At 38.1% G+C, this 27,993-nt stretch overlaps 2 protein-coding genes across 3 annotated transcripts in view; one reads left to right on the top strand and one right to left on the bottom strand.

The window, feature by feature from the left end:
• Nucleotides 1-6,866: 6,866 nt before the first annotated feature.
• LOC148881013 (uncharacterized) lies at nt 6,867-20,665 on the bottom strand. Its single transcript, XM_088963207.1, has 5 exons — nt 20,491-20,665; nt 20,350-20,396; nt 20,118-20,224; nt 12,607-12,641; nt 6,867-7,150 (listed from the first exon to the last, which is right to left on the bottom strand). The coding sequence occupies exons 2-5, from the start codon at nt 20,350-20,352 to the stop codon at nt 7,083-7,085; spliced, it is 213 nt and encodes a 70-aa protein (XP_088819333.1). The 5' UTR covers nt 20,353-20,396; nt 20,491-20,665; the 3' UTR covers nt 6,867-7,082.
• A 124-nt stretch (nt 20,666-20,789) lies between these two features.
• Nucleotides 20,790-27,993, top strand: part of LOC148881011 (transducin family protein / WD-40 repeat family protein) — an 86,066-nt gene continuing 78,862 nt past the window's right edge. For both annotated transcript variants that reach the window (XM_088963206.1, XM_088963205.1), the window contains exon 1: nt 20,790-21,269. In XM_088963206.1, coding sequence (XP_088819332.1) covers nt 20,843-21,269 — 427 coding nt within the window. In that variant the 5' untranslated portion in view covers nt 20,790-20,842. The remainder of the gene's footprint in view (nt 21,270-27,993) is intronic.

The raw sequence follows: 27,993 nt of genomic DNA, 5'->3' as shown, positions 1-27,993 counted from the left end.
CTATTCCAGGGGAGGTTTAAATGTATCTCCCACAGATAGACCGATAGACATAGAATTAGCAGCTTACATAAACTTAATCTAATTTTATCAGCTTCACTAGCCAGCGCACGTTGAAACTGTTTGACAACTACCAAAGAATCTAGGAAATTATATGAAGGTAAAGAAAAAAGAAGCTTCACTATTTTTACAATTACTGTGGTATATATCCAATTTAAAAAGATCCCTAAACCTAAACAATTCATTCTAGCTCAATACAAGCTAACTTCCAATAGCTTAGGTAGGCTTTGGGATGGTAAATTTGGTCATTGACTTTCATCTATGTTTACGCCCACTGTTCATGTTCAATTCATCCAATTTATACCTTTAATTATGTAAAGGGATTTAAGAGGAGAGAATGAGGGATTAATGGGAGGAGGGGTTACAAACATTAACCATTGAAGAGAGAGAGAGAGAGAGAGGGGGGGGGGGGATGTTAAAGAAAATTAAGGGTTCATTTGTTTCATAGGATAAGAGGTCTGGAATCAGAATCAGCTGAACCGAATCAGAATCTGATGAGGACTTTATTATGATTATTTATATTTTTAATTTTAAAAATAAATAAACCCTATGTGTAAAAAAGGAAATGAAAAAGATGTTTGTAAGTGCAATGAGAAAACTCCTAACTTCCTCTTTCCACTATATCTATTCTACTAGTAAGGACATATGCCATGCAGAAGCTTTGTTAAGTAAAATTGATCCAGAAATAGATCTATGACATTTTCATTTGGGTAGTGCTACAATTTGGGATTGGCCCGAGTTAACATTTTACATTGTTTCAAGATCAAGCCAATTCAGGGTTCGTTTGATTCGTAGTCGGAATCGGAATCAAAATCTTTCAGAATCAGAATTGGAATGGTCCATTCCTATAGTCTGTTTGGTTCAGACAGGAATAGAAATGAGAATTAAAATCAGTAGGAATAGGATTTCATTCCCAAGGGAGGGGCAAGGAATGACCATTCCCTCAAATGGAAAAATGCCATTCTAGTAGGAATGGGAATGGGATTCCGATTCTGCCCACTCAAACAATTGGAATCGGAATAGCCCATTTTGACAAAAGTCCAACCTAGACTCACCTGTACCGATTATTAATTTAATTTCACCCACAATTAATAATCACTTTCCAATCAAAACATGGGCATCTTCTAACACTAGCTCGTCATATGGGCCTATATATTCTAGCATAATGTACATAAAGATAATGAGTTATAGGATGAGACAATGGCGGGATACACATACGAACATCCTCATTTGCGGATCTTCTCACATGTGTTTCAACTTGGTTTTGGTTTTATTAACTTATATTTAGAGACATTGACGTTTTAATTAAATTATGCAATTTTAAATTATCTAGCAAAATTGGGGGGAAAATCTGAACAAAGCTTACTTATAAAAGTATAGAACTCAAATGAGTCCTGATCAGGTAGACACATCTACCCTTAAAATATATTAAAGACCACTTTTAAATATTATCGGAATATTCATAAAGTAATCACCGAATGTACTTATATTGTGCCTACTGGATCGAGATTCGAGACTCTCAATTCAAATTCCTATTCCTACACAGACACCTGACCCACACATTCTGTTGTCTTTGAAAGTTTTGTCACTCAATGATGAACGGTGTGGCCTGTGTAGGGAATAATCGGCATCAACAGATTCGCATACATTCCATGGTACAAAAGGACTAGCATGTACATTAATGTGCGTTCAACTCAAGTGTGACAACAGTTGCCACAGATACAACTGGCAGGCCCAACAACGGCGAACTTTTCACTTTTGAGAACCAAAGAATTAAAAGTTAAAAACAGCATGCATATGAGAGAATTGGATGAATTAAATTGACGATTCCATTAGCTAGTTGCTTTGTTGCTTTTTGTGGCATATCATCATAATTCATTCATTAATATGCCTACAACTCTCTATTCGTAGTGTATTCACCATCTCAATATGCTTATCACAACTTTTTCAATTTGACTTTTTTTAGTAGATGTCGGCATGTCTATTGATGACGTCGACAACATTGATGTTTGGATCACAGCAACGCAAGATAATACTGGACAGGCTTTGACCCTGTAGAATTGTAGGTTTTAAAACAGAGAATTGATCACGATCAGGAGAAATTAAGGGTGGCAAATGGGTGGATTTGGTTGGATTGGGTATAAGTTGAGTATAATACATTCATATTCACCCTCCAACTCATTTGCCACCCATATATTGATTGACGTTAGTGGATCACAATCCACCCTGACCCTAATCCACCTCATATGACCCACTTATAGGACCCATTCACCCTGATCCAAATTGTGACATTTTAATTTTTTTTTTTCTATTTCAAATGCATTAAACATAGAAATATCAACTAAAAAAATATAAAAATGATAAGAAAAGTTAAAAAAATATTTTGAAAAATGCACAAAACACTGAAAATAATAAAAATATTTCATGTAAAACATAAAAATTTATAGAAAAATAAAAAAATTAAATTAAAGTTATCATTTCACATAAAAACACAAAATTGTAGAAAATGCAAAAAAAAATATAAAATGCAGAAATTTTAAAAATATAAAATACGAAAAATAAAAATTGTAGAAAAACCAAAAAATATAAAAAATTATAGAAAAAACACAAAAATTTGAAATAAACAACAAGAATATATAGGAAAATGTTTAAACCACAAAAAAAAAAAAACAACAGAAAATATGAAACATTTAGAAAAACTATAAAATGCAAAGAAAATACAAAAATTATGGGAAACACAGAAAATTGGGAAATATAAAAAATAGGAAAAACAAAAAATTATAATAAAGCAAAAAATGAAAATAAATAACAAAAATATAAGAAAACCAAACATAAAAATGTAGAAAATTACAAAAAATGATATATATATATATATATTAGAATTTTTGAATACAAGCAAATAAAACTTAAAAACGTATGGAACTTTCTTTTATAGAAGTTTCCATCATTTTTCTTAAATTAATAGAAAATTTCAAAAAATCTAGAAAAAATATAAGAAATTTTGAGAAAATATATTACATGTGGATTTGTTTTGCAAACCCAGATCTATTTAAGAGGAAGACAATGAACACAAATCTAGGTTTAAACCAGATCTAGTTTAACCTTTTCGATCTATGTCTACAAAACCATGTCGCTTCGATCTGTGTCTACGGACCCAGATCTCTTTGATCTATGTCTACAAACCCATGCCGCTTTGATCAGTGTCTACGGACCCAGATCTCTTCTATTTGTATTTGCGAGCCCATATCTCTTTGATCTGTATTTGCGAACCCATATCTCTTTGATCTGTGTCTACAAAACTATGCCTATTCAATCTGCCAGGATGAAAAGAATTAGAGAAATTTGCCATGTGAAACTAGATCTAGAAGAAGAAGAAGAAGAAGAAGAAGAGAGAAGCAGAGTGAAAATCATTGGTGATTTCAATCATCGGCTGAGAACAACGACCTCCTCCCCTCGACCTAGCAAGTGGCAGACTTAACCCACAACGACCTAACCCTTTACAACCCAATGGGTACCCTCGACCCAACCCACCCCAACCCTCTTTCCTTGACCCAAATGGATGACTTAACCCATAATGACCCACATCTTAAATGGGTGGGTTAGGTGGGTGAGATGGGTTGGGGTCAACATTGCCATCCCTAGGACAAAAAAAAAAAAAAAAAAAAAAGCAGCTACTCCTTCCAAATCACTTTGATAAGTTTTTGATTGGTGCCGATCTCAAAAAAAGACTAAAACTTATCTAGAAAAAGTTGGTTGCCACTTCCAATCCTCAGTCTAAAACCCTAATCTTAAATTTCTTTCTCTTTCTCCGATTCTTCCTGATCATCGAACTCTTTCCAAGGCTCTATAATCTCTTAAAAAGCCATTGCGCTCTACCAATAATCTCCAAGAACCAGATGATTGCCATATCAGTCCTACTCTAATGAGAATTCAATAAGAAAAATCAAAGAATATAAGAGGAAGAAGGGAGAGAGAGAGAGAGAGAGAGAGAGAGAGAGAGAGAGAGAGAGAAATTGATGAGAAAATCATTCAGAGAATGTATGGGTTGACTTTTACATTGCCGCCTCACTCAACTATTTATATTGAAGATTTAAAACATAGCAAATTTACAATATTGCCCCTACTAACATAACTTATCAACAACTAAAGAATAATAGAAATAACTTACTAACACTATTAACATGCTAACAACTACATAAATGGTATGCTAACAGCAACATAAATAAAGATAGATATTATTGCCTGAGCTACCCTAATTCAATTTGAAACTGAGTTGGAACTTCAGCACCCTCATCTCAGTCATTGGATACATCTACTACTCCCACTTCCACATTTGCTCATTCAGGTACAAGGGCTTCGGTATATCATGTTTCAACTCCAAGTAACAATGAACCTTATTGAGTTATAGATTCAGGTGCATTTGATCATATAACTACTTTATCTTCATTATTTAATACTTCCTTTTTATACTCTAGTAGAGACAAAGTGTCCATTGCTAATGGCTCCCTTGTTCCCATTTTTGGTAAGGGAGACATTAGATTGTCTAATGCCATCTCTTCGTCCTCAGTTTTGCATGTTCCTAAATTTAGTACTACCCTACTCTTAATTAGTAATATTACTAAAAATCAAAATTGTTTAGTGACTTTCTTTCCTGATCGATGCGTTTTTCAGGATCTAGAGACAAGGAAGGTGATAGCTTGGAGGGCATTCACATGGGGACGATAGAGAATGGGGGGGGGGGGTTATCAGTTTCTCAATCTGTAAGCCAAGTTATGCTTTGGCATAATTGGGTAGGTCATTTGTCTTTTAGGTATTTGAAGAGTTTGTTTCCTAGTTTGTTTAAGTTAGTTCAAATATCTAGTTTAAAATGTAAAAGTTGTGAACTTGCAAAGCACTGTAGAACAACCTATTATTTGAGTAATAAAAATAGTACTATTTCTTTTGAAATTGTGTATATTGATGTTTGAGACCATATCATATCACTACTATGGGGGGATATAGATATTTTTTGTTGTTTATTGATGATTACATTTGTTTCTCATGGGTTTATTTTATGCATTTTCGAAATGAGGTCCCTACCCTAATTCGGATTTTTCACCAGATGGTTTTGACCCAATTTGGGGTCAAAATCAAAGCTTTCAAATCCGATAATGCTTTGCAAAACCATTGGCTTCATATCTCATTCACTATGGGGTTATCCCATCAGAACACTTGTCCCCATACACCTCAACAAAATAGGGTTGTTGAGAGGAAAAATAGTCATATTGGAAGTGGCCAGAAGCATCATGCTGACTTCTAATTTTCCCATAAATTTCTAGGGAGATGCTATCCACGCTACCATGTACCTCATCAACCGAGTTCCTTCACGAGTCATTGACATGGGAACTCCATTTAACCTACTATATCCCGATAAGGACTTGTTTACCATTCCTCTTAAGACTTTTTGGATACATATACTTTGTTTAGATTCTTGGACCTCATCGATAGAGATAATAAATTATTAACTTCTTCTATTTTGTTTCCAATTTCAATATTCATATTTTCTTAATATGATTCAAGTAAAATTTCTAAACCATTTTTCTTAATCCTATGGTCTAATATTATAGCTAAGCAATTAAGGGGAGAAATTTAGTTTTGTCTTGAATCAACACACTTCAACCAACATAAATCCAAATCAACGTGGTCTAACCCGATCTAGCATATACCGATCCGGGCCGACCTAAATCTGAAATAGACCTCGGGTAGGATGGTTTGATACCACTTTCTCTGCCCGATTTGGGTCATCCAGTCCGACTAGTATTCACATAGCTCGACCCCAACCTGGTACAAGTTGATCTAGGTCGACCCGTATCCAAAATATACCTCAGGCGGGATGGTTTGGTACCGTTTTCTCTGTTCAATTTGAGTCGTCCGGTCCAAACAACATTCACATAGCCCGACCCGACCCAGTACAAGCCTATTCGGGTCAACTCAAGTCCGAAACTTTTCGTGCAGGATGGTTCAATGTCCGTGTGCTTTGCTCGATTTGGTTCGTCCGACCTAACCAATATCCAAACAGTCCGACCCGAATTTGGTCCAACACCTGATTTACTTACGTTGACTCACTTCGGATCAATCAGTTCGGTCCCAAACCCATGCACAAACCTGATATGGTCCGGTCCAAGTCAAACCACCATTGACTAGACCGATCTAGTCTGACTGGACTGATCCAGATCTAAACGGTTCGACCACCCTTGATTTGATTAACTCAAAAATAATCCAATTAGATAGTTCAAGTTGGTTTGACCGGTTTGAACCTAAGTGGTTTGGTCAAACCCAAAATCCGAACATAGTCAAATGGCTTCGCCGCTTGGGTAAAAATAACATGCATGTAATGTGATTTGAACCTTCACCACTTGTGTAAATAATAACTACAATTACCACCAAGCTATGACCAACTTATTTGTTAAGAGAGGTTTGTTTTTAAATCCATAAATATAAGATTAATGGGTTTGGGCAGATAGGATTAGGTTAAAGCGGGTTTGGGTTGAACCCAACCCATTTAATTTTATATAAGTGAGTCATTAATGGGTTGGCGGGTTAGATGGATTAGGTTGAAGCTCAATCTAAACCAAACCAAACCAACCCGCCCCGCCCAATTGCCACCGCTACCTTGTGGATCGATAGTTTTTGTATATGTCATCTGATGGTAGAAAAGAAGGTTGCTGCATCTCTAGCCGGGCAATTACCGAGGGAAACCCAGAAAACCACAGATCCACCCCTGAAAAATCAACGACCAACATCTTTGTGGAAATAGAGTCACCACCAACAACAAGCAAATTTCCCATCGCTTTTATTTTTTTTTTCCTTTTTAATTTGCAAAAGCACACAATATCACTCAACAGACACTGCCAAGAGCATTTCTAAATAGTACTTATCATTAGCTTCTTTATCAAAACAATCGGATAACATCAAAGGGTGTGGCATCTGCTGCTCCCGCGGGATTGATGAAGCTAGTCAAAAATAGAAATTAATAACCTCAATGCTCAGGAAAATATTATTGAGATACCCATCGTAAAGCAGCCCACAGCTACCCAAGGGCTCAAACGCTCACCTGTTCACAAACACCAAAAGTATCAATTGATTTATAATTCTCTCAAGCGCATGCAATTTAGAATTGTGTGTGTGTGTGTTAATGCTTTTGGTTTGTGTCCATGTAAGCATTGATGACTGCTTTGGGAGGTGGGATGGTGGTCATGGTGATATTCAGTGTTTAATCAGCATGCCTTTAACTTGATAGTAAAATAAAAAATTATTTCGTTGAAAAGCAAAAAAAAATACAAGACAGGTGATCAGAACTCACCCGAGAGAAGAAAGAGAAGCAGGAAGAAACAAATCTACACCCAACGACAACTCCAAACCAACAACTCAACCATATAAGAAAACAACCCAAACACCAAACTCTCCAACCAAAAGGACAACAAACTTTCACCCTAAACCAAATAAAACCAAAAAAACCAAACAAATCAACTTCCACCCATCAAAGCTCCAACAAATAGAAAACAAACCCATCCCCAAAGCTAGTGATACCATTTTCTGAACAGCTACCAAAAACCTGCAACTCGGGCTTTGAGCATTAACCTCACTACTACTTAAAGACTTCATCTGTTTTCTTCACTTTCTTGTTTGGCCTGAGCCTGAAATACTTCTGTAGTCATCACCTCTTCAATGGCTATCAATAATCACTTCTTCTTGTTGGTCTTCCCAAGATAAAAGGCTTTGTCCTTTCAAAAACTTTAACCACCCCTACCTAAACAATGCCAACTACATCTCCTTTCTCTCTCCCCTTATCCCCTTCAAAAACACCACCCTCACCATAATTCATCTGCCTGTTTTTGGTAGTAAATAAAAAAGAAAGAGGTACAACTGAGGGTGATGAGAAACCACCACAATCAAAAGACAAAAGAAAGTACAACCAAACCAGTAGAAAAAACAAAGCCAATAGAGAGAGCAAAGCTTCTAAACCAGCATAATACCCTTCCACGCACAGAAGAGTGATGTGGTCCCTAGATCGGGAATCATCATCAAATATTCTCCCATTTCTTTCTTTCCAAATTTCCTAGCATACAACAAAAGGAATGCAGCTCCAAGCAATCTTTGCCTTGATATTTCCCTAACACCTGGTCACCAAGAGAATAGCTCCTCTATTGAACAGGGGACCATCCAACTCGCTTGAAGAGTTCAAAGAAGAATCCCCATATGAACCTAGAGTAAGGGCAATCAATAAACAAATGGAAGACATTCTCCTCTGCATTATCACATAAACAACACCTTGTCTTGATATTTCCCCTAACACCTGGCCACCTAGAGAATAGCTCCTCTACTGAACAGGGGACCATCCAACTCGCCTTGATGAGTTCAAAGAAGAATCCCCATATGAACTTAGAGTAGGGGCAATCAATAAACAAATGTAAGACATCCTCTTCTGCATTATCACATAAATAAGACCTGCTAGCTAAGTGGAAACCTCTGCTTCTTGGCAGGATAGGGTTTCCCCAAATCCCTTTTAACTCTGAACTTTCTTCACCACTCCTTGATAGGGCTTTGTAGAAGGATTTAACCAAAAACAGCCCATTTCAGAATTCTTTCTATCACCTTGAATCCTTACTGTCTGCCTGTGTTTCAGTTGACTGTAGCCTTACAAGTAATTCTCCAAATTATTGGATTTCCCAGTCAAAAAGTGATCTTCTAAATCTTGGACACTACACTGCTCTACCTTGACTGATCTCAAAATTCTCCGCAACAGAACTATTCTTTTTACCCAACCTATACAATCGTGGGCAAAGGTCACACAACTTTCCAATGACTAACCAATCATCTTCTCAAAATTTGATTGTTGAGCCATCTCCAACTTTGAACAACATGCAGTTAAGGAAAGACGACTGGAAGCACATTTTACCCTTCCATACACTCACTCCATAAGATGTCTTCACTTCTCGAGTCCCATCCAAACCAATCACCCCATATTTGCAAGCCACCACACTCCTCCAAAGAGCCTTCCTCTCAGTACCAAATCTCCATAGCTATTTCCCCAGAAGAGCTTTATTGAAATGCTTCAATTTTCTAATTCCTAAACCTCCATCTTTCTTCTCCCTACAGATCCTATCCCACTTCTCTTGAGTCCCTTTGCATTTTTTCTATTGAACTTATCATAGAAGTGGGAGCTTTTAATAATGAGAGGTAATACATCGGTAGGTTAGACAGTATTCTCTTAATAAGAGTAATCCTACCACCAAGAGAAAGGTATATTCTCTTCCATCCTACCAATCTTTGGTCAGTTCTATCAAGAACCGGTTGCCAAGTTAATGAGACCAAAGCCTTTGCTCCAATTGGGAGGCACGAATAAGTAAAGGGAATTCCCCCACCAAGCAATGCCAGGCAGCTATACAAATTTTCCATCAGACTCTTGAACAATCTTCATTTGCCTTCAATCACCCTTGAACAAATTTCCCCATCAGACTGCAAGGCACCTGACTTGGACAGCCCCTGTTTATCCAAACCAATCTCAATGTCATCCTTAGTCCTACCTCTCCTTAAAGCTTCCTTAAATGAAGCCTGTAGGGATTCCCTGAATAAATACCATGTTTCTAAGTTAAGAATTGAAGCATCTTTTAAGCAGTAATTAAGCAGTTATATCCAATGTTCTAAGCCAAAGCATTCCCCAAAAGCTCATTAATATGTCTAGAAAAATGTGGCAATTAATATGACAGTACAAAAAGAAAGCACACATAATGATATGATAACTGAAGCATGCCTTTTCCTTCTCTTGGTTGAGACTGTTAAGAGAGCAAACCCAACTCATTTCTATGGTTGCTGGGGAAGATGAAGGAGAAGAAGTTTGTGGAAGCCAACCGATGGAGGAAGTATCTCAAGGTGGAGGCGAAGAACTTTCTACTGGAGGAACTAAAAATCAGAGGGCAGACTAACTTGAAAATCAGGGAAGCTAAGCTGGCTACGGTGTTGTTGGTAGGACTAAACATGGTAGAATGGTTCCTAAACTTTGTAGATGCAGCAAGTGCAAAGGGAAAGGAGAGAGGTTGAAAAGAATTCATAACAGAGATGGGACGGAGGTATGAGGTGGAATGCAGGAAAAATCATAAGGGTTGTTTCATAGCACTTACAAAGTATTTTGGTAGCAATAGGAAGCAAATGGTCTGTGTACCAGAAGGAAGAAAGAGCCAAGGGTGGACTGAAATCGTCAAAGTCTTGAGAGAACGAAAATGGAAAAGGAGAAAGGTTTGGATCAGGTGGAAAAAAAGGTTCACTCGAAAACAGTAGTGCATCCTGAACCCCCTAACTGAATGGTTCCTACCTCGGTGCAGGATGGAAATAGAGCGGCCATACTGGTATCGGAGGAAAAAGGAGATTGGGCGAACAAACTGATTGTTGAAGTTGACAGACAGGGGAGAAGCTGGGAGGAGATTGCTGATTTGGTGACAAAACAGCAGAAGATGAAGACTACATATGTATTAACCCTGTTTAATGAGCGCAAAGCGGTACTTGATTCTTTGGATAACAAGCCAAATCTTGAGGCTGTATGTCTGCAAGATAAACTGGGGTCTGTGAATACATTCAGATGGTCTCCCTCGTCAAACTCGAAGGAATCCATGATAATGGATGGAGTAACAGTGCGTGTGGTTGGGCTACCTTTCCATCTTTGGAAGGTTGAAGTTGCAGAAGCTATTGCAGTACTGTGCAGAGTAAGACTGTGGGAGCCTAGGGAGGAAAAGAAAGATCATCTAATCAATTGGGAAATAGTTTGTAGGAGTAAAGAGGAGAGTGGACTGGGAGTAGGAAGGTTAGCTCAAAGGAATAAAGCTCTCTTAGGGAAGTGGTTGTGGAGGTGGCCTAGTGAAAGGGAGAGATTGTGGCATGAAGTGATAGCTAGTATTCATGGCAGATGGGAAAATGGTTGGGATGCGGGTGTATCACGTCAACCTACGTTGGCATCTCCTTGGAAAGCAATTCAGAGTGTCCTCCCTCAGTTTCTCAACTTGGTCAGGTATGATGTCAACTCTGGTGACTCTGTTTTATTTTGGGAAGATACTTGGGTGGGTACCGTTGCCCTTAAGGACAAATTCCCGGCTCTCTATTCTCTTTCCCTTTACAAGGAAAAAACTGTTTCTCATTTTCTTCCTTCTATTACTTCTCCCTCTTCCTTAAGCTGGGACTTTGGTTTCAGGAGAGGTTTGAGGGATGTTGAACTTAGTAGTGTTTTAGAATTGTTGTCTCTTCTTGGCAGTGTCTTTCTGGACCCTCTTCGCTCGGATGTGAGACTTTGGTCCCCTCATCCAAAAGGTTTTTTCACTTGTGCTTCCTTTTTTAAGTCCCTTTGCCCTTCCATGGGACAGTTGGGTTTCCCTACCAAGGAGATTTGGTTCAGACCTGTTCCTCCTAAAATTATAATATTCTGCTAGGAGGTGTTTTATAGAAAGATCAATACTCTGGATTGCTTGCAGAAGAAAAGGCCTTTCATGTGCTTGTCCCCTAACTGGTGTGTACTTTGCAGGGCTAGTGGTGAGGATTGCTCCCACTTATTTGTATCTTGTTCCTTTTCTAGTGCTATTTGGAGTTGGATCTTTTCTTTGTTTGGATGCAGGTGGAATCTGTCCTCAGAATTAAGTCAGTTGTTCGATCCTTCTTGTTTTGTGTCGCCTACAAAAAAAAAAGGAAAAACGATGTGGAGATGTATTAGAGCAGCAGCCTTGTGGACAATTTGGGAAGAAAGGAATGCTAGGGTGTTCAAAGAAAAGGAAAGAAGCTTACAAACTGTTGAGTATTGTATATCGACCAGAGCCATTCATTGGCTAAGAACTTTGGACTTCTTTCATATGTTTTCCCTTGATGACATTTGGAGTAATTGGAAGGCGGTAGCCACTAGTCATACGAGGAGGGACAAGGCAGCTGCAGTGTGGAAGCCTCCGCCTGAAGGTTGGGCAAACCTGAATTTTGATGGTAGTAGCCAAGGAAACCCAGGCCCTTCGGGGATAGGAGGGGTTCTGAGAGATAGAGAGAGCAACATCCTAGCTTTGTTTTCAGGCCCCGAGGGAATAGGAGACTCAAATAGAGCAGAGATCTTAGCAGCTGTACAAGGCATCCAGGTTGCTAAACAGTTAGGAGTTCAACACTTGATAGTTGAAGGAGACTCTAAAATTGTTGTGGGATGGCTGACAAAGCCAGCTTTAGCTATGTGGCGATATAGAGATTTATTGAGGAAAGTCAATTGGCTCACAAGAAATATGACAGTTACCTCTCTTTGGGTAGAAAGATCAGCAAATTCCTTAGTGGATGGACTAGCTAAGCAAGGGGTTTCAAGGGACCATTTGTTTTGGGCTGCTATGTAGTTTTATTTCTGTTTATTTCTTCTTATCTAGTTCTTAATTTATGTAATACTTTGTTAGAAGAGGTAACAACTCATGCCTCTTCATGGGTTTCCTGTATTGCCTTATATTCTGATTTAATAAATTATTTTCATTCATCAAAAGAAAAAATAATAATATGATAACTTACCTATTCTTGCTGCTTTCCAGAAGAAACCTCGAAACCTGCCAAATTCACACTTTACCAAATTAGAACATAAAAATGAGAGGAGAAACACATTATTATTTTTTTTTTTGAAAAGGTAAGATAATTTATTAAATCAAACTAATAAAAGTACAAAGTAGAACCTGCCAACAACAAGGCAGACCTGAGAACCCCCCATTACAAGCACCAAATTGACTGATTTCTCAGTAATTGAGTTACATTTATGTGTCTGAATTCTGGGGCGACTGAAATTCAAGAGATCAGTTTACCAACAGCCATTTGAACTATTTCCTCGGCCTCTCTCACTCTTTGTTTAAAAATTCTGTTATTTCTCTTAGACCAAATAGCCCAAATCACTGCTGCTGGAATGGAAATCCAGACCAGTTTCCCTCTTTTCTTCAAATTACTGAGCTTCCAACTACAGAGCAACTCCTTAACCGATTTAGGCATGACCCAACATATCCCCGCAGCCTTCAAGAAGTGATACCACACATGAGCAGCAAACGGGCAATGAATGTAGAGATGATTTGTAGACTCCAGATGATCATCACAAAAGACACAAGACTTATCCGGGATCTGCAATCCTCTTCTTTCAAGATTGGTTCTGGATAGACATTTGTTTAAGGCCATTGTCCAGTCAAGGAAATTAACATTTGATGGGCAAACTGAACTCCAAACCTGCTCAACAGGGAAGTCCCCCATTGCCACTCTACTACAGAGTCTATTGGCCATAGATTTAACTAAGAAAATTCCCTCTTTGGATCAGACCCAATTCCATTGATCATCCTGATTGTAGTCAATGTTTTTAACCTGTAAATTTTCCAATAGCCTCGTAGCTTCTTGAACTTCCCAATCAAAAAGATCTCTTCTGAACTGGGGAACCCATGTCACCTCATTGCCCAAAATTGTGTATACTTCAGCCACCGAAGCATTCTGGTTGGAGGCACATTGGTAGATAAGAGGAAACTCTTTAGCCAAGGTATGGTTCAGACACCAATGATCTTTCCAGAATTTGATCCTATACCCTTTACCAGCTTTGAGACTGATTCCCCCTTCAAACAAGAGAAAAACCTTCATGATACTTTTCCATAAAGAATAGCCCTAGTTAGGAGGGGGGGGGGGGTTCTAGTTCTCCAGTTACCCCATTCAACCACAAATTTAGAAGCTATTAGGCTTCTCCACCAAGCTCCCCTTTCAGTGGCAAATCTCTAGATCCATTTACAAAGCAGTGCCGAATTAGTTACCTTAATCCTTCTCAAGCCTAAGCCCCCTTGCTCCTTAGGGAGATAGATTTGGTTCCAGTTCACAAGGTGGATTTTCTTTTCCTCATCCCAACCTCTCCACAAGAAGTTTTTTTTGGAGAGCCTCTATTTTCCTAGCCACTTTATCTGGGATAGGAAAAAGGGACAAAAAATAGGTAGGAAGGTTGGAGAGGGTACTTTTGAGAAGGGTCACTCTACCTCCAAAGGAAAGGTACTTTGCCTTCCATGAGGACAATTTCTTTTCCAATCTTTCAATTATTGGATCCCAAATGTCAGAAGATGAGCATTTAACCCCCAATGGAAGGCCCAGATACTTCATTGGAAGCTGATCCACCTGACTAGCCATAATAGTAGCACATTCTTCCAGGTTAAGGACCTCACCCACTGGGATAATTTGACTTTTATTAAGGTTGACTTTCAAACCAATTACTACTTCAAACCAATTGAAGATCCCAAGAAGATTTTCCAGTTGTTCATGAGAGGCATCAATAAAGCATATGGTATCATCTGCAAACTAAAGGATATTCACTTTTTTACCCCCTGGGGAGATTGCAAACCCATCCCACAACCCTGAGTCTACTGCCTTCTAACTAAAGAGAGTTACAATTTCAGCAATACAAATAAAAAGAAGGGGAGATAGGGGGTCTCCCTATCTTAACCCTCTTGAACTCTTAAAGAAACCAGCTAATTGGCCGTTGATCAGAATGAAGAATTTGGGGGAGGATACACAAACTTTCATCCAGTTTCTCCACTTTTGCCCAAAATTCATTTTTTTCCAGAACTCTATCTAAACAACTCTAATTGACATGATCGTAAGCTTTTTCTATATCCAGCTTATACACCAGACCTAGAATATCCCCTCTCTTTTCCTAGAGTCTAACAATTCATTTGCAATAAACATCGAATTAATCATTTGCCTACTCGGCGAAAAGGCACTTTGGTTTTTTGAGATCACACTATTCAACACCCCCTTCATCCTCTCAGCTAAGACTTTGGCCAAAATCTTATAAAACCTGTTCAGAAGGCTTATTGGTCTAAAGTCTTTTACATGCACAACCCCTTCAATCTTAGGAATGAGAGTGATAAATACATTATTCAGACTCTTTTGAAGAGAGGCATTTGAATGGAAGGTCTGAAAAGCATTAAGAATGTCTTGCTTCACAAAATCCCAACACTTAACATAAAACAAGTTGGATAACCCATCAGAACTAGGGGATTTCTCATTGTCCAAGTTGCTGATTGCCATCTTAATCTCATCCTTAGAAAAAGGTTTTTCAAGGAGACTTCTTTGATCTTCACTTAATTTTTTAAAAGGAAGGCTTATGGGGAAGGGTCTGCATTTCTAATTTTTCTTATAAAGATTTTTATAAAAAGAAGTTGCAAATACCTTGATTTCTGCAACCAATTTACCCAACTTATCATCCCAAATAAGCTTGCTAATTGTGGAAATTCTGTTTTTTGCATTTGCCAACTTATGGAAGTAGTGAGTGTCCCTATCCCCAGCTTTCAGCCATTCTGATTTTGCTCTCTGTCTCCATTTTTGTTCCTCCTTGACTGCCAATTTGTCAAAAACTGCCTTTGCTTGAATTATTTTCAACTTTAACTCTTTTGAAATTGGGCCTGCTTCCTCTGCTCTATCAATTTCAACAATAAGACTAAGACAAGCCCTCTTCTCTTTTCTGCGTTCAAATTATTTTCCATTTTCCAGATTTTCAACTTTTCTTTAACTACCCCCAACTTTTTAGCTAAAACAAAAGAGCTGGACCCTTCCACTTGCACTTCACACCAAAAAGATCTTAATAACAACAAGAAATCAGCCTCTTCACACCAAAAAGATCTTAATAACAACTTTTCAAGGAGACTTCTTTGATCTTCACTTAATTTTTTAAAAGGAAGGCTTATGGGGAAGGGTCTGCATTTCTAATTTTTCTTATAAAGATTTTTATAAAAAGAAGTTGCAAATACCTTGATTTCTGCAACCAATTTACCCAACTTATCATCCCAAATAAGCTTGCTAATTGTGGAAATTCTGTTTTTTGCATTTGCCAACTTATGGAAGTAGTGAGTGTCCCTATCCCCAGCTTTCAGCCATTCTGATTTTGCTCTCTGTCTCCATTTTTGTTCCTCCTTGACTGCCAATTTGTCAAAAACTGCCTTTGCTTGAATTATTTTCAACTTTAACTCTTTTGAAATTGGGCCTGCTTCCTCTGCTCTATCAATTTCATCAATAAGACTAAGACAAGCCCTCTTCTCTTTTCTGCGTTCAAATTATTTTCCATTTTCCAGATTTTCAACTTTTCTTTAACTACCCCCAACTTTTTAGCTAAAACAAAAGAGCTGGACCCTTCCACTTGCACTTCACACCAAAAAGATCTTAATAACAACAAGAAATCAGCCTCTTCAAACCATGCATTCTCAAGCTTGAAAGGAGTTTTGATTTTGTTCCTATTTCCACATATCAGCTGGATTGGAGCGTGGTTTGAGACAGGTCTTGACAGAATCACTTGCTTGAAATCAGGAAAGAGCTCATCCTAGTTTTCAGAAACCAAGAATCTATCAAGCCTGACAAGAGTTGGATACACATTATTATCATCTGGTGTTTCAACAGCACATTTGTTTGTGGTGCAAGTGTAAATCCTAGTGTCAAACATGTGTTTGCAAATCCAAACTGGATGCAAATTTTGCACTCATGAGTATCATGTCTAATAATGCTCCCTACAGTGTAATGTAAAGGTGTTAGTTTGAAAACATTGCGTACAGAGTTGCTCCTAAATTCTCCAAGTTTTCATATTTTTATTCTACTACCTTTTATCAGGAATGGAAAAATCTATGCTGCCAGAAAGATATTATACCTGAAGAGTTTTGATAAATACCACCTCATCGGTTACCACTTTATGATACTGGTTCATTGGTTACAAGTTTTTCCAGTATCATGTCTTTTTGGTATCATACTCTTAACTCATCAGGTTTAAAATTAATTTCATTATCACCATCATCTAAGCCTTGTCCCAACCATATGGAGTTGGCTATTTGAGTTCTGTTATGCCATCCATTCTGTTCAGTGCCACATCCATCGTTAAAATATGGGCACTTAAATAATTTTTTATTACTTCCACCAAGTCCTTTTCAGTCTGCCCTTGGCTCTTCTAGCCCCTTCAACTTGCAATCACTTTTTCTAACAAGTGCTGTAAATGATCTTCTATGCACATGGCCAAACCATCTCAATCTACTTTTTCTCATTTTATCACCTATTGGAGCTCCTACGTTACTTTGTATGACTTCATTTCTAGCCATGTCCTTTCTAGTTTTACCACTCATGACTCATCCATCCATGCATTCACAGTTATGCCACACTCATTTCATTTTTTGGACTTACTGGTTCTTTACTGCCCAACACTCTGCTCCATACAACATATCTGGCCTTACAACTGTTTATAGAAATTTCCTTTTATCCGAAGTGGTATTTGCCTATCACATAAGATTCCAGATGCACCCCTTGCTTTGCCCATCCCGCTCTAATTCTATGGATGACATCATCCTCAATCTCTCCTTTGTTATGAATTATTGAACCAAGATAATGGAAAAGGTCACATTGAGTTGTCTTTTGGTCTCCATTCCAAAAGTGTACTCTGGTTTGCACTCCTATTTTAAAATTAATTTGCAATACAAAACAAAAAATGGAAAAGATCTTTACCAATTGGATTCACAACAAAGTTCCTATCTGTATGAAGAGAAAAACACATTTTAGAATTATAAAAAAACATATTTTAGCTTCTGTGAGCCTTATAGAAGCTAATACAACTCCACACTAATATACTAAAGTTTATTAAACACGGGATGGCATTGCCAAACCTAAATCAGCAGAAAGAGAGGGAATACAAGCTATTGGCCTCAAAGTTCATCTCAGAAAAAGATTCCAAATATATATATATATATATATCTTTTGAAGGGCTACACAACGGGGGGTGGCCCATCCTCCAACACATAACCCCCCAATCCAGGTGCAGGTGGGATTCGATCCCAAGTCTCCGCTGCGACCAGCAGGAGACCTTACCAACCCGCTAGTTGGCACCTTTGCCAAAGATTCCAAATATTTTGTCCTCAAAGAAACTTCCAGACAATAGATTCCAAATATTTTGGTAGGCTAATGCCGATAACCTGCCACCATGTCACCTCCAACAAAATCTCTCCTCAAAGGCAACATAAGAGTTTTAAGTATTATTACCACTTTGATCTTATGTGAAGATCTTAAACATACCATCTTTGAGGCATCCACATAAAAATGTATTTGTAGAACTAAAAGAAAACTAGAATTGATTTTCTTTTTATCAATTGCAAAAATTTCATAAGGGAAAAGAAGGCTAATACTAAACAAAAAGGGCAAACCAGGGGGGCTGACATCCAACAAATTACCAAACTATTTGAGGTCATTAGCCATGATGTCCGGTTATGAAAAGGGGACAATATATCACAGTTATGAAAAATGACACTAGTATGCATACAAGTATCCTGTCTATTTCCTGGAATACAACTCTTAACCCTTCCTTTCTTGTAGTCTTTCCTACTAAACATTTTATTATCATGTTTCATTGCATGATTTTTTTTTTCAATTTATTCCGATCTCATTATACTATTTCATTATAACTGTATTTAAACTATTGTATTTTTTTCATTGCTATATGGAAGGTTGCAGAGAGATCAATAAGATAAAACTGCTTTTTTTCTATTTATAAATGATGAAAACTGAAAACATATCCTTGGCATGTCTTGACTTATCCTTATATCCATGAATACTATTACTCTGGTCATCTACAGGCATCTGGTTACCATAGGTTAACAAAATATCCAGCATATGTGACTCATCAGCCAATTGAGCAACCATGAGGAATAGATGCTGACAATAAACTACGGCCTCTGGTTTCTTCAATAACACTGAAAAATATCTACGAGGCTTTCATGTTTAGATACTCTATCGTAATTGTTATCCTAAGACACATCTATAACAACTTTGAATATGATTTATCCTCAAAAAATTTTTAAGCCTTGAATATGAGTTGCATTCTGAATCTGGATAAGAACAATTAAATAATTTATTATCAACAACAGTAATTAACGTTTAATCATAAAATAAAACCCCAACATTCTATGATGCTTGGAATGTAGGGAAGCAGTACATAAAGCAATAGGCAGACAAAGATATTCAATCAATGGTCCTAAAAATTAGCCACCTGTGCCTCAAATCCCCAGACATGCTCCTCTCTACTTACCCCTTGTCTAGCTAGAGAATCACCTTTATTATTTATCCCTCTTGGATTCCATCTGAATGAGCTGTTCAGATTAACCAACAATGTTAAAGCCTCTGTAATTGAAGAATCAGAGAGTTCAGGGAACTTATGAATGTATAGCAAGCCATCAAATTACTACTTGACAGTTCCCTTTTACTACCAGTGTATTCCAGCCCAATTTTCAATTGTTGAAGCAGAGCAATTAATTCAGCACATAGGCATATTCCTTCTTCATCTGGATCCAAACTGTACATGAACAATTTCAGAGAGTGCTGAATTGTCTAAGTAATATTTACCAAATTTTAGCTTCAGTTTGATCTCTGGACAGGACCCAATCTTCACCATTTGGCCCAAAATGCTTCTAAAACATGAACAATTTCCAGAGGGTGCTGGATTGCCAAAGGACCAATTGTTGAAGTTAAGCTTCGGTTTAACCTTGTAGGACCAAATCTTCACCATGAGGACATAAAAAGGTGAATGCCCACTTATCTCCTTCAGGGAACAAATGATAGTAATTCACTTGATACGGGAGCATAGTTATTAAAATATATAGTCCCACATTTTCAATTCACAGTGACCACTCCCCTGCACCTAGTGCATAAATGATTATGCCTCAATCTTTGATAACTACACTAAACTCTCAACTTGAATATCATGCTAAATATTAGCAGTTTAGCACAAAATCGTCTACATGCCGATGATCATTCACATTCCACGGTTGGTTATGTTTGGGCTATTAGCGATAACACTACTCAAACGTACATTATTTCAACAACATTACGCATATTTACTACAAAGGACTCGTTTATCTGTTGAACGCTCTGTTAACATCTTAGAATTCAAGAATTTATTCAGAAGGCCTTCTACTAGTACCGAACAATATATCAATCACCAACGGCAAGCTAAACCCTAGAAATTCTAACATGTTAAAGTAATAGAAGGATCGTACCCAGTTTTCTGCTCGAGGATGGTTGGGAACTGCATCTTCACGTAAGTGCATGTGCATATTACTAACAACACCACTGTCAGAAACGAATGGAAATTGAAGAGTGCCGACTGTAAAATCCAGCAAAAACAGAACTCCCATTTCAGATCTTATGTTTTTTACATATTTTATAAAGCCAAAAAGGTTCTTCCAAAAAAAAAAAAAAACAGTTTTCCTTTTATAAACTTTCCTATACCATATTTCAAATCCTTATTCAGGTGACTAGTCCTTCTTTCCTTGGATCTGCAGAGATATAGTACGAGCATTTCTCTTAGAATTACGAAAAAGAAATCAGAAAAAATATACTAAAACAAATAGGACAAAGGAAAATGCCTACCTTATTGGAAAGAAAGAGATGTTAAACTAGGGCTTCTGAGAGCTCTCTCTTTAGTGTTCTTTCTATAAATACCTTCTCAAATGAGTGCGAGAAGAGAAACAGGAAAGTGACCTTCCGAGTTCCAGCCTGAAAAACCAGGCACTTTTGTCGACGGCTCCATGCTAAATTGCACATCAGCACATACGTAAATTATAAGCATTATGAGGTGTATGTGGTTATCTATGTAATTTTAGTTAAAAAGCAAGGACAATTTAGTAATTCAATTTCATTATATTTCTCAATACGGTGCGGTATACATTTACAATGCTTCTGCTGCTGCTTCAATGGCTTGGTCTCTCTTTAACCAAAAACAATGCAAGGGAAAACTGGCAGTTGTAGTACTGAAAGTGTCACCGCAAATAAAACAAATGACGAGGAGCGAAACGATACTATAGAGATTTCGGATCTATTACCTCTCGAACTCATCAAATCTGAGACAATTCCTCCATCGCCAAATCGTTCGGTCTCTACTATCGATTGGTTGCCGGATTTCGCAGGTTACTCATGGATCGCATACGGAGCTTCGTCACTACTAGTTATCTCCCACTTTCCTTCTCCTCTCTCTCAGGAAGAAACCTCGATTGGTCCTTTTTTCCGGCAAGTTATCGAGCTTTCCAGCGACGAGTCTGCAGTTGTAAAGGCTGCTGCCTGGTCTCCCATGTTTCCTTCGAAAGGCGAACTTGCAGCGGTATTGGAGAACTGCATCTGTTTGTATTCGGCGAATTCTGGAGATAATAACGGTAAGCGGAAGTTCAATTGTTTGCGGTTTTTCTCTTGTCTTAGTTGAATTATCCCGTGTGTGAATTGCAGAACCGCTTGAAGGAAATGCACATTTTAACTCGGTACCTGAAGCTAATCTCTTATACCCGTTTAAACAAGATTCTATATAATTAAGGATCCGCGCAGGAAAGGGCTCAGCTAAACCTAATATTTTACATTTTAGTAGTAAAAAAAATAAATTTGCAAGGTAATTGCATATTTATTACATACCAATGAATATGGCATTAAAAACAACAGAATGGTGAAACATGATTCATGTAGCCGACCCCATATATTTGGGAAAATCTCATCCCTGTGTCCATAATTTCTACATGCTTCTTGTTCTAGTGGTAGTACATGTTGTTACTATTGAAGTATGCTGTGCTCTCTTCCGTTTACAAAATGTTGGGAAACATAGGTAAAGATGCCTTCCACTTTACCAAATAATAAAAGATGATTGTACAAAGGTGGTGGCAAAGGGGAAGGATTGTAGATTTGCATCTATGGCTCAGTTTGGAAGGAATACAAATATAAATATGTACTGTACAAATACATATAAAATAACACAAAATACAAGGTTTTGCACTCTACATATTTGTATTTGTACTCCTTCCAAATGGAATCTAAGGCTCAGTTTGGAAGGAGTACAAATACAAATATGTAGAGTACAAAACCTTGTATTTTTTTGAAGATAAATAAAAGAAATTTTATTGCTAAAAGGAAAAACATTATAACATAACTAGGTGACAAGATGTCACCCCCTCCGGATTACAGCAATGAAAGCCACAAAACAAAAAGAAACACCATTTCAGAAACAATACACATCTCAGTACACCAATCAAGAATTTAGAGTAGACCAAAATTTAGCTCGAAAGTCTTTATTCCACAGTCCTTGAAACTCTGGAAGCAGTAGCACCCAGCCAATAACTGTTGAACTAATAACAGCTTCCAACTCATCCATTCTTTTTCCTTTCCCCTCAAAGTTCCTTCTATTTCTTTCCTTCCATATTTCCCAGCAAACAGCAAAAGAAATACATGTCCATAGGATCTTGACTTTAATTCCACCTTGAATTCTTGGCCAGCTGCTGAAGATCTCAGTCAGATCAGCCAAAGGACTCCTGACCACCTTGAATAACTTGAAAAAGTAGGACCAAGTTGGGTATGAAAAGTTACAATGGACTGATAAAAAAATGAAAAGTTACAATGGAGCAAAATGAGACACATCTTCCTCAGCAGCACAACATAACACACATCTACTTGGAAACTGCAGCCCTCTGAGTTTCAAGTTATCCTGTGTTAGAATGCATCCTCTTACAATCAACCAAGAAAAAGCTTCAGCCCTTGGTGGTACAGGCTTCCCCCAAATACCTCTAACTGGATCAGCCACCACCTGATTTCTGACCAGTGCCATGTACAAGGACTTGACAGAAAACTTCCCATCCTTACACACTTTCCATAATCTAACATCTGTATTTTGTATTATGTTGTATGCATTTGTACCATAGTTGTCAAGGCGGGCACCTAGGCGACGCCCGCCTAGGCGACAAGGCACCCTTTGAGGCTTGCCTCACCTAATCGCCAAACAGTTTTGTACTATGTATTATAAAATACTTTTTATTCTTTATTATTTTCTTATTTGTTAGGGTTTAATCAATATAAACATTGCTAATGCTGTATTGAACCCCCAAAGACTTTAAAACCTGAACCAATAAGTAAGGAAGAACTTAAAATTTTGTCTAATTAACACATTTTCTACTACTACTACTACTACTACTACTATTACACATTTTCTAATCAACACATTTTCTTTTCTTCTTTTCCTATAACAGAAATAAGGGTTCAGCTCCTATATTTTTTGAATTTTCTTTTCCTTCTTCTTTTTCTTCTCATGAATATGTTGATTTTCTATACTTTAACATGAACTCTATACTTATGAAAATTATGAATAGTTCTTAAGAAAATATGCTTATGGTACCTAGGGAACTACCCTAGGATCTATGTTTTCTACATAAAAGAATCCATCGCCTAGGCGGCAAGGCGCCCCCCTGTCCCCTAGCCTCGCCTTGGCACCTTGAAAACTATGATTTGTACTGTACATATTTGTTTTTGTACTCTTTCCAAACCGAGAAGAGTACAAATGCAAATATGTATAGTGCAAAACCTTCTATTTTCTATTATTTTGTATTCTTAAACCTTGTATTTGCGTTGCATATATTTGTATATGTACTCTTCCCAAACTGAGCATAAGGAAAATGAGGATCTAAGTTTGAAATTGAAACTTAGTGGTCTCTATCCATGAAGAGCTGGGGAAACTTTGTAGCAATCCTGGTAATAGGTCATCTTTCCCTCTCCCTAAAATTCAAGAATGTGGATGATGGGTTCATTTGGGTGTTGAAAAATATCTATGGACCCAATAGGTATAGACTTTAATGTGGTCAGATTCACGGAGACAAATAATCCCAACCAATTAGTCACCACTAGTATGAGAAAGTTTAATGATTTCATAGAGGAGTGTGAACTAAAGGAACTTCCCACCCAACAAAGTTTATTCACTCGGTCCAATTTACAAATCCCCCCTAGTTGCTCAAAGCTGGACAAATTTATTTTCACTCTAGATTGGGAAGAACATTGGAATGGATTGGTGTCAAGAGCTTTACTGCGAGTCACTTCTAACCATTGCCCAAATAGCATTGGAACCAAAAACTTTTTGAGTGGCCCCAAACCCTTTAGGTTTGAGAATATGTGGCTTACACACCCTAACTTTATCCATAAGGTAGAGGAATGTTGGGGAGCAGAAGTGCAAGGAGTTTGGGGGAAAGGTGCACTTTTTCATAGGAAGCTAAAAAGGCTTAAATACGAAATCAAAGAGTGGAACAAAGACCATTTTGGAAGAGTAGAGGAGAGGAAATTATTGGTAACTTCTCAAATTGAGCTTTTGGATGCTAAAGAAAGCCAATGATCAATAAATGAGGAAGATAAGGTTGAGATGGTTGTTAAAAAAAGATTTGGAAGAAATTTTGTTGAGGGAAGAAATCAGTTGGAGGCAGAAATCTAGGCACATTTGGATCAAAGAGGGGGATGGGAATACCAAATTTTTCTATGCACTTGCTAATGGAAGAAGAAGAAAAAAAATTTGTGGGGAAATTAGAAGTAAACAGAGAAACTTTGGTTAATCAAGAAGAAATTGCTAACTTTTTTGTGGCTCATTTCAAATCCGTTTTTAAAAGACAAGAGGATGTGGGTGCTACTTTGGAAGGACTAGATTGGCCAAGATTGAGTCTGGACTTGGAAAGAGTGTTGGAAAGGGATTTTGACTTGGAGGAGATAAGGGGAGCTATATTTTCAATGGCCAGATCTAAAGCTCTAGGACCGGATGGTTTCACTATGGCCCTTTATCAAAAGTGTTGGGAGATAGTTAAAGTGGACCGTTTGGCTATCTTTGAGGAGTTTGTTGGGGAACACTTTATTAGTCCGGGAATAAATTCAACTTTCCAAGCCTTGATTCCTAAGAAGGGAGGAGCCAATCAGCCGAGAGATTTCAAACCAATCAGCCGGGTAACAAGCATCTATAAAATCTTGACCAAGGTGTTGTCTTTAAGATTAAAGCAAATCCTTCCTGGTTTGATAAGCCACTCCCAAAGCGCGTTCATTCAAGGTAGACAGATCACATATCAAGTTTTGATAGATAATGAATGCGTAGAGGATTTTAAGAAAAGGGAAAAAAAGGTTGTGTGTGTAAATTGGACTTGGAGAAAGCTTATAATATGGTTGATTGGTCCTTCCTCTTGGACACCTTGAAAAATTTTGGGTTTGGGGAGAGACAGTATGGTTGGATTGAGGGTTGCTTGAAGACATGTCATTATTCAGTCCTTGTTAATGGAGTAGTTAGAGACTTTTTCCTAGCAACAAGAGGTTTGAGGCAATGGGATCACCTTTCTCCTTTCCTATTTACCTTGGTAGCTTAGGTGTTTAATAGTCTTGTTGTAAGAGATGATTACTCGGGACTGGTTAAAGGTTGGAGGGTTGGGAGAGAGAGCACAATTGTTACACACTTGAAGTTTGCTGATGATACAATCATATTTTGTGAAAGTGTTGATCCTCAAAGGGCAAGTAATTTGAAGCAGGTGATCAAACTGTTTGAATTTGTCCCTAAGTTGAAGATTAACTTTGAAAAGAGTTGCATAGTGGGACTGAACTGGTAGAGGAGGAGATGACTGGTCTAGCAGAAGCCTTAGGTTGTCCTACCGCTAGGTGGCCTTTGAAATATCTAGCTATGCCCTAGGAGCCAACCCACGGGAAGGAAGCTTTCGGAGTCCAATTCTTGAAAGATGCACTAGGAAATTGTCAGCTTGGAAAAGGAATTATGTGTATCTAGGGGGTCGTATCACTCTGATTAAATCTACTTTAGCTAACCTTCCACTGTTCTTTCTCTCAGTATTCAAAATGCCACAAAGGGAGGTAATGAAAGTAGAGAAGATCATGAGGGACTTCTTATGGGAACCTGGTGAAGGAAGGAACGGTCACGTGGTGAGATGGGATCTAGTTTGTAGAAGGAGCAAGGGGGTTTAGGTTTAGGCAATATAGGGAAGCATGAAGCTTTATTGGGCAAATGGCTTTGGAGTAGGGGTGATCATTTCAGCCCAGCCTGGCCTGGAAATTCCGGGCTTGGGCCTGGGTTTTGTGTTCAGGCCTGGCCTGGACCCGGGCCCAACTCAGGCCCACAAATTTTAGGGCCGGTTTTGGGCTTAAAACTTCAAGCCCGCATATATTTAAACTTACACATTTTATGTATAATGTATACATATGTATACTAGTTATTTTACATTATATTATATATTTTATATATAAATATATACCATGACATGTATAATTTATATATAAATTATAGATATATAAATAAGTTTATATGCATGTTATGTCATTTAATATAAAATGTTATAGATATGTAATGTTTTGCATATGAAAGACATTGGCCCAGAATCAGGCTCGACTTGGCCCGGGCCCATGTAGACCAGGGCTAGGGCTTATGTTTCAGGCTTGGAACCCTGGGCCGGGCCGGGCCCGGGCCTAAGCTATAACCCTTATCATAAGTGCAGCCATTCGAGAGAGATAGGCTTTGGCATAAGGTGGTGGGAAGTATTCATGGTTATGCAGAAATGGTTGGGATGCTGGAGTGTCTCAGCAGGCTACTCTATACTTTCCGTGGAAGGCTATTCATAGTATTCTTCCCCAATTCCTCATCCTTATCAGGTATTATGTGTGTACTGGTGATAAGATTCTCTTTTGGGAAAACACCTGGATTGGTAATTCCACCCTTAAGGATCTCTATCCATGTTTGTTTTCCCTTTCCCTTTTTAAAAGTGAACCCATTCATAGATTTGTTTCTTTCTCCCAATCCTCTGGATTCAGCTGGAATTTGGGTTTCAGAAGAGATCTAAGAGATTCTGAAATTGATCAAGCTGCTTCTTTGATCAAGACCCTAACAATGTTTGCTTGGACCCTTCTAAACCTGATGTTAGAATCTGGACTCCCAACCCTCTGGGTCTTTTTTCTTGTGCCTCTTTTTTCTCTCAGTTGTGCTCAATCCCTAACCCTCAGCCTTTCTTTTGGAAAGAAGTTTGTCCTAAATCCATTTCCCCTAAAGTTGGAGCCCTCTGTTGGGAAGCCTCTCTTGGGAAATTAAACACACTGGATACCTTGCAAAAGAAAAGACCTAACTTCTGTGTCTCCCCAAGCTGGTGTTTCCTTTGCAAAGCAAATGGAGAGAGCTGTTACCATCTTTTAATTTCTTGCCCATTTGTTGTAAATCTTTGGGAAAAAAATTTTGATATTTTTGGTGGTAGGTGGGTGATGCCTCTACAAACTGGGGGGCTTTTTGACCCTACAACTTTTAGGTGGCCTAAGAGAAGAGGTAGAATTTTATGGAGATGTGTTAGGGCTGCTTTAGTATGGACAGTTTGGGAGGAAAGAAATAACAGAATTTTTAATGATAAAGAAAGGGATATGGATACTGTTTGGGCATGTCTGCTAATGAGGGCTATAAGCTGGGCCAAATCTTTAGATTTATTCTCACTTAACTCCTTTGATGTCATACGGATAAACTGGGTATCTGTTGCAAATTCTTCTTCGGTTAAGGATAAACCTGTTGTAGATTGGAAGCCGCCAGAAGAAGGTTTCATAAAGTTCAATTTTGATGGCAGCAGCATTGGCAATCCTGACCCTCTGGCATTGGGGGTGTCTTTAGGAATGAAGAGGGACAGGTTATGGCCTTATTCTTGGGCTCAATTGGTGTGGGGGATGCAGCTAGTGCAGAGGTGCAAGCTGCTCTACAGGGAGCACAGATTGCTAAAGAACTGAACTTTAGGAGGTTGATCTTTGAAGGTGATTCTAGAGTCGTAACTGGGTGGCTGAAAGAACCAGAGACAGTAGCATGGTCTTTTAGGGGAGAAATGAAAAGATTCAAATGGCTTACCACTAATCTCATGGTTAGATTTCAGTGGGAGAGGAGGTCGGCAAACGGGATGAATTTGTCTGGGATCATTTGTAATTTTACTTTGTTTTTGAGGCAGCAAGTTGCGCCTCCTGAGAGATATCAGCTTGGTATGGATTTGTCTGCTTACTTTTATTACTATTAATAAAATACTTAATTATCCATAAAAAAATCCTGGAAATGCTGCACCAGGAGACTTTTTTTTCCCTCTTAGG

This window comes from Nelumbo lutea, chromosome 1 (genome assembly GCF_056320005.1).
Source record: "Nelumbo lutea isolate HS-2025 chromosome 1, American lotus-T2T, whole genome shotgun sequence".
Classification (NCBI taxonomy): Eukaryota; Viridiplantae; Streptophyta; class Magnoliopsida; order Proteales; family Nelumbonaceae; genus Nelumbo; species Nelumbo lutea.
This window is presented reverse-complemented; position numbering and strand designations above follow the sequence as displayed.

Excerpts from the sequence above, each read along its gene's own strand:
- LOC148881013 (XM_088963207.1), bottom strand. Across the intron at positions 12,642-20,117 it reads ATCCTCGAGCAGAAAACTGG|GTTTCGAGGTTTCTTCTGGA; the intron begins GTACGATCCTTC and ends TGAATTTGGCAG. Across the intron at positions 7,151-12,606 it reads CTGGAAAGCAGCAAGAATAG|GTGAGCGTTTGAGCCCTTGG; the intron begins GTAAGTTATCAT and ends GTTTGTGAACAG.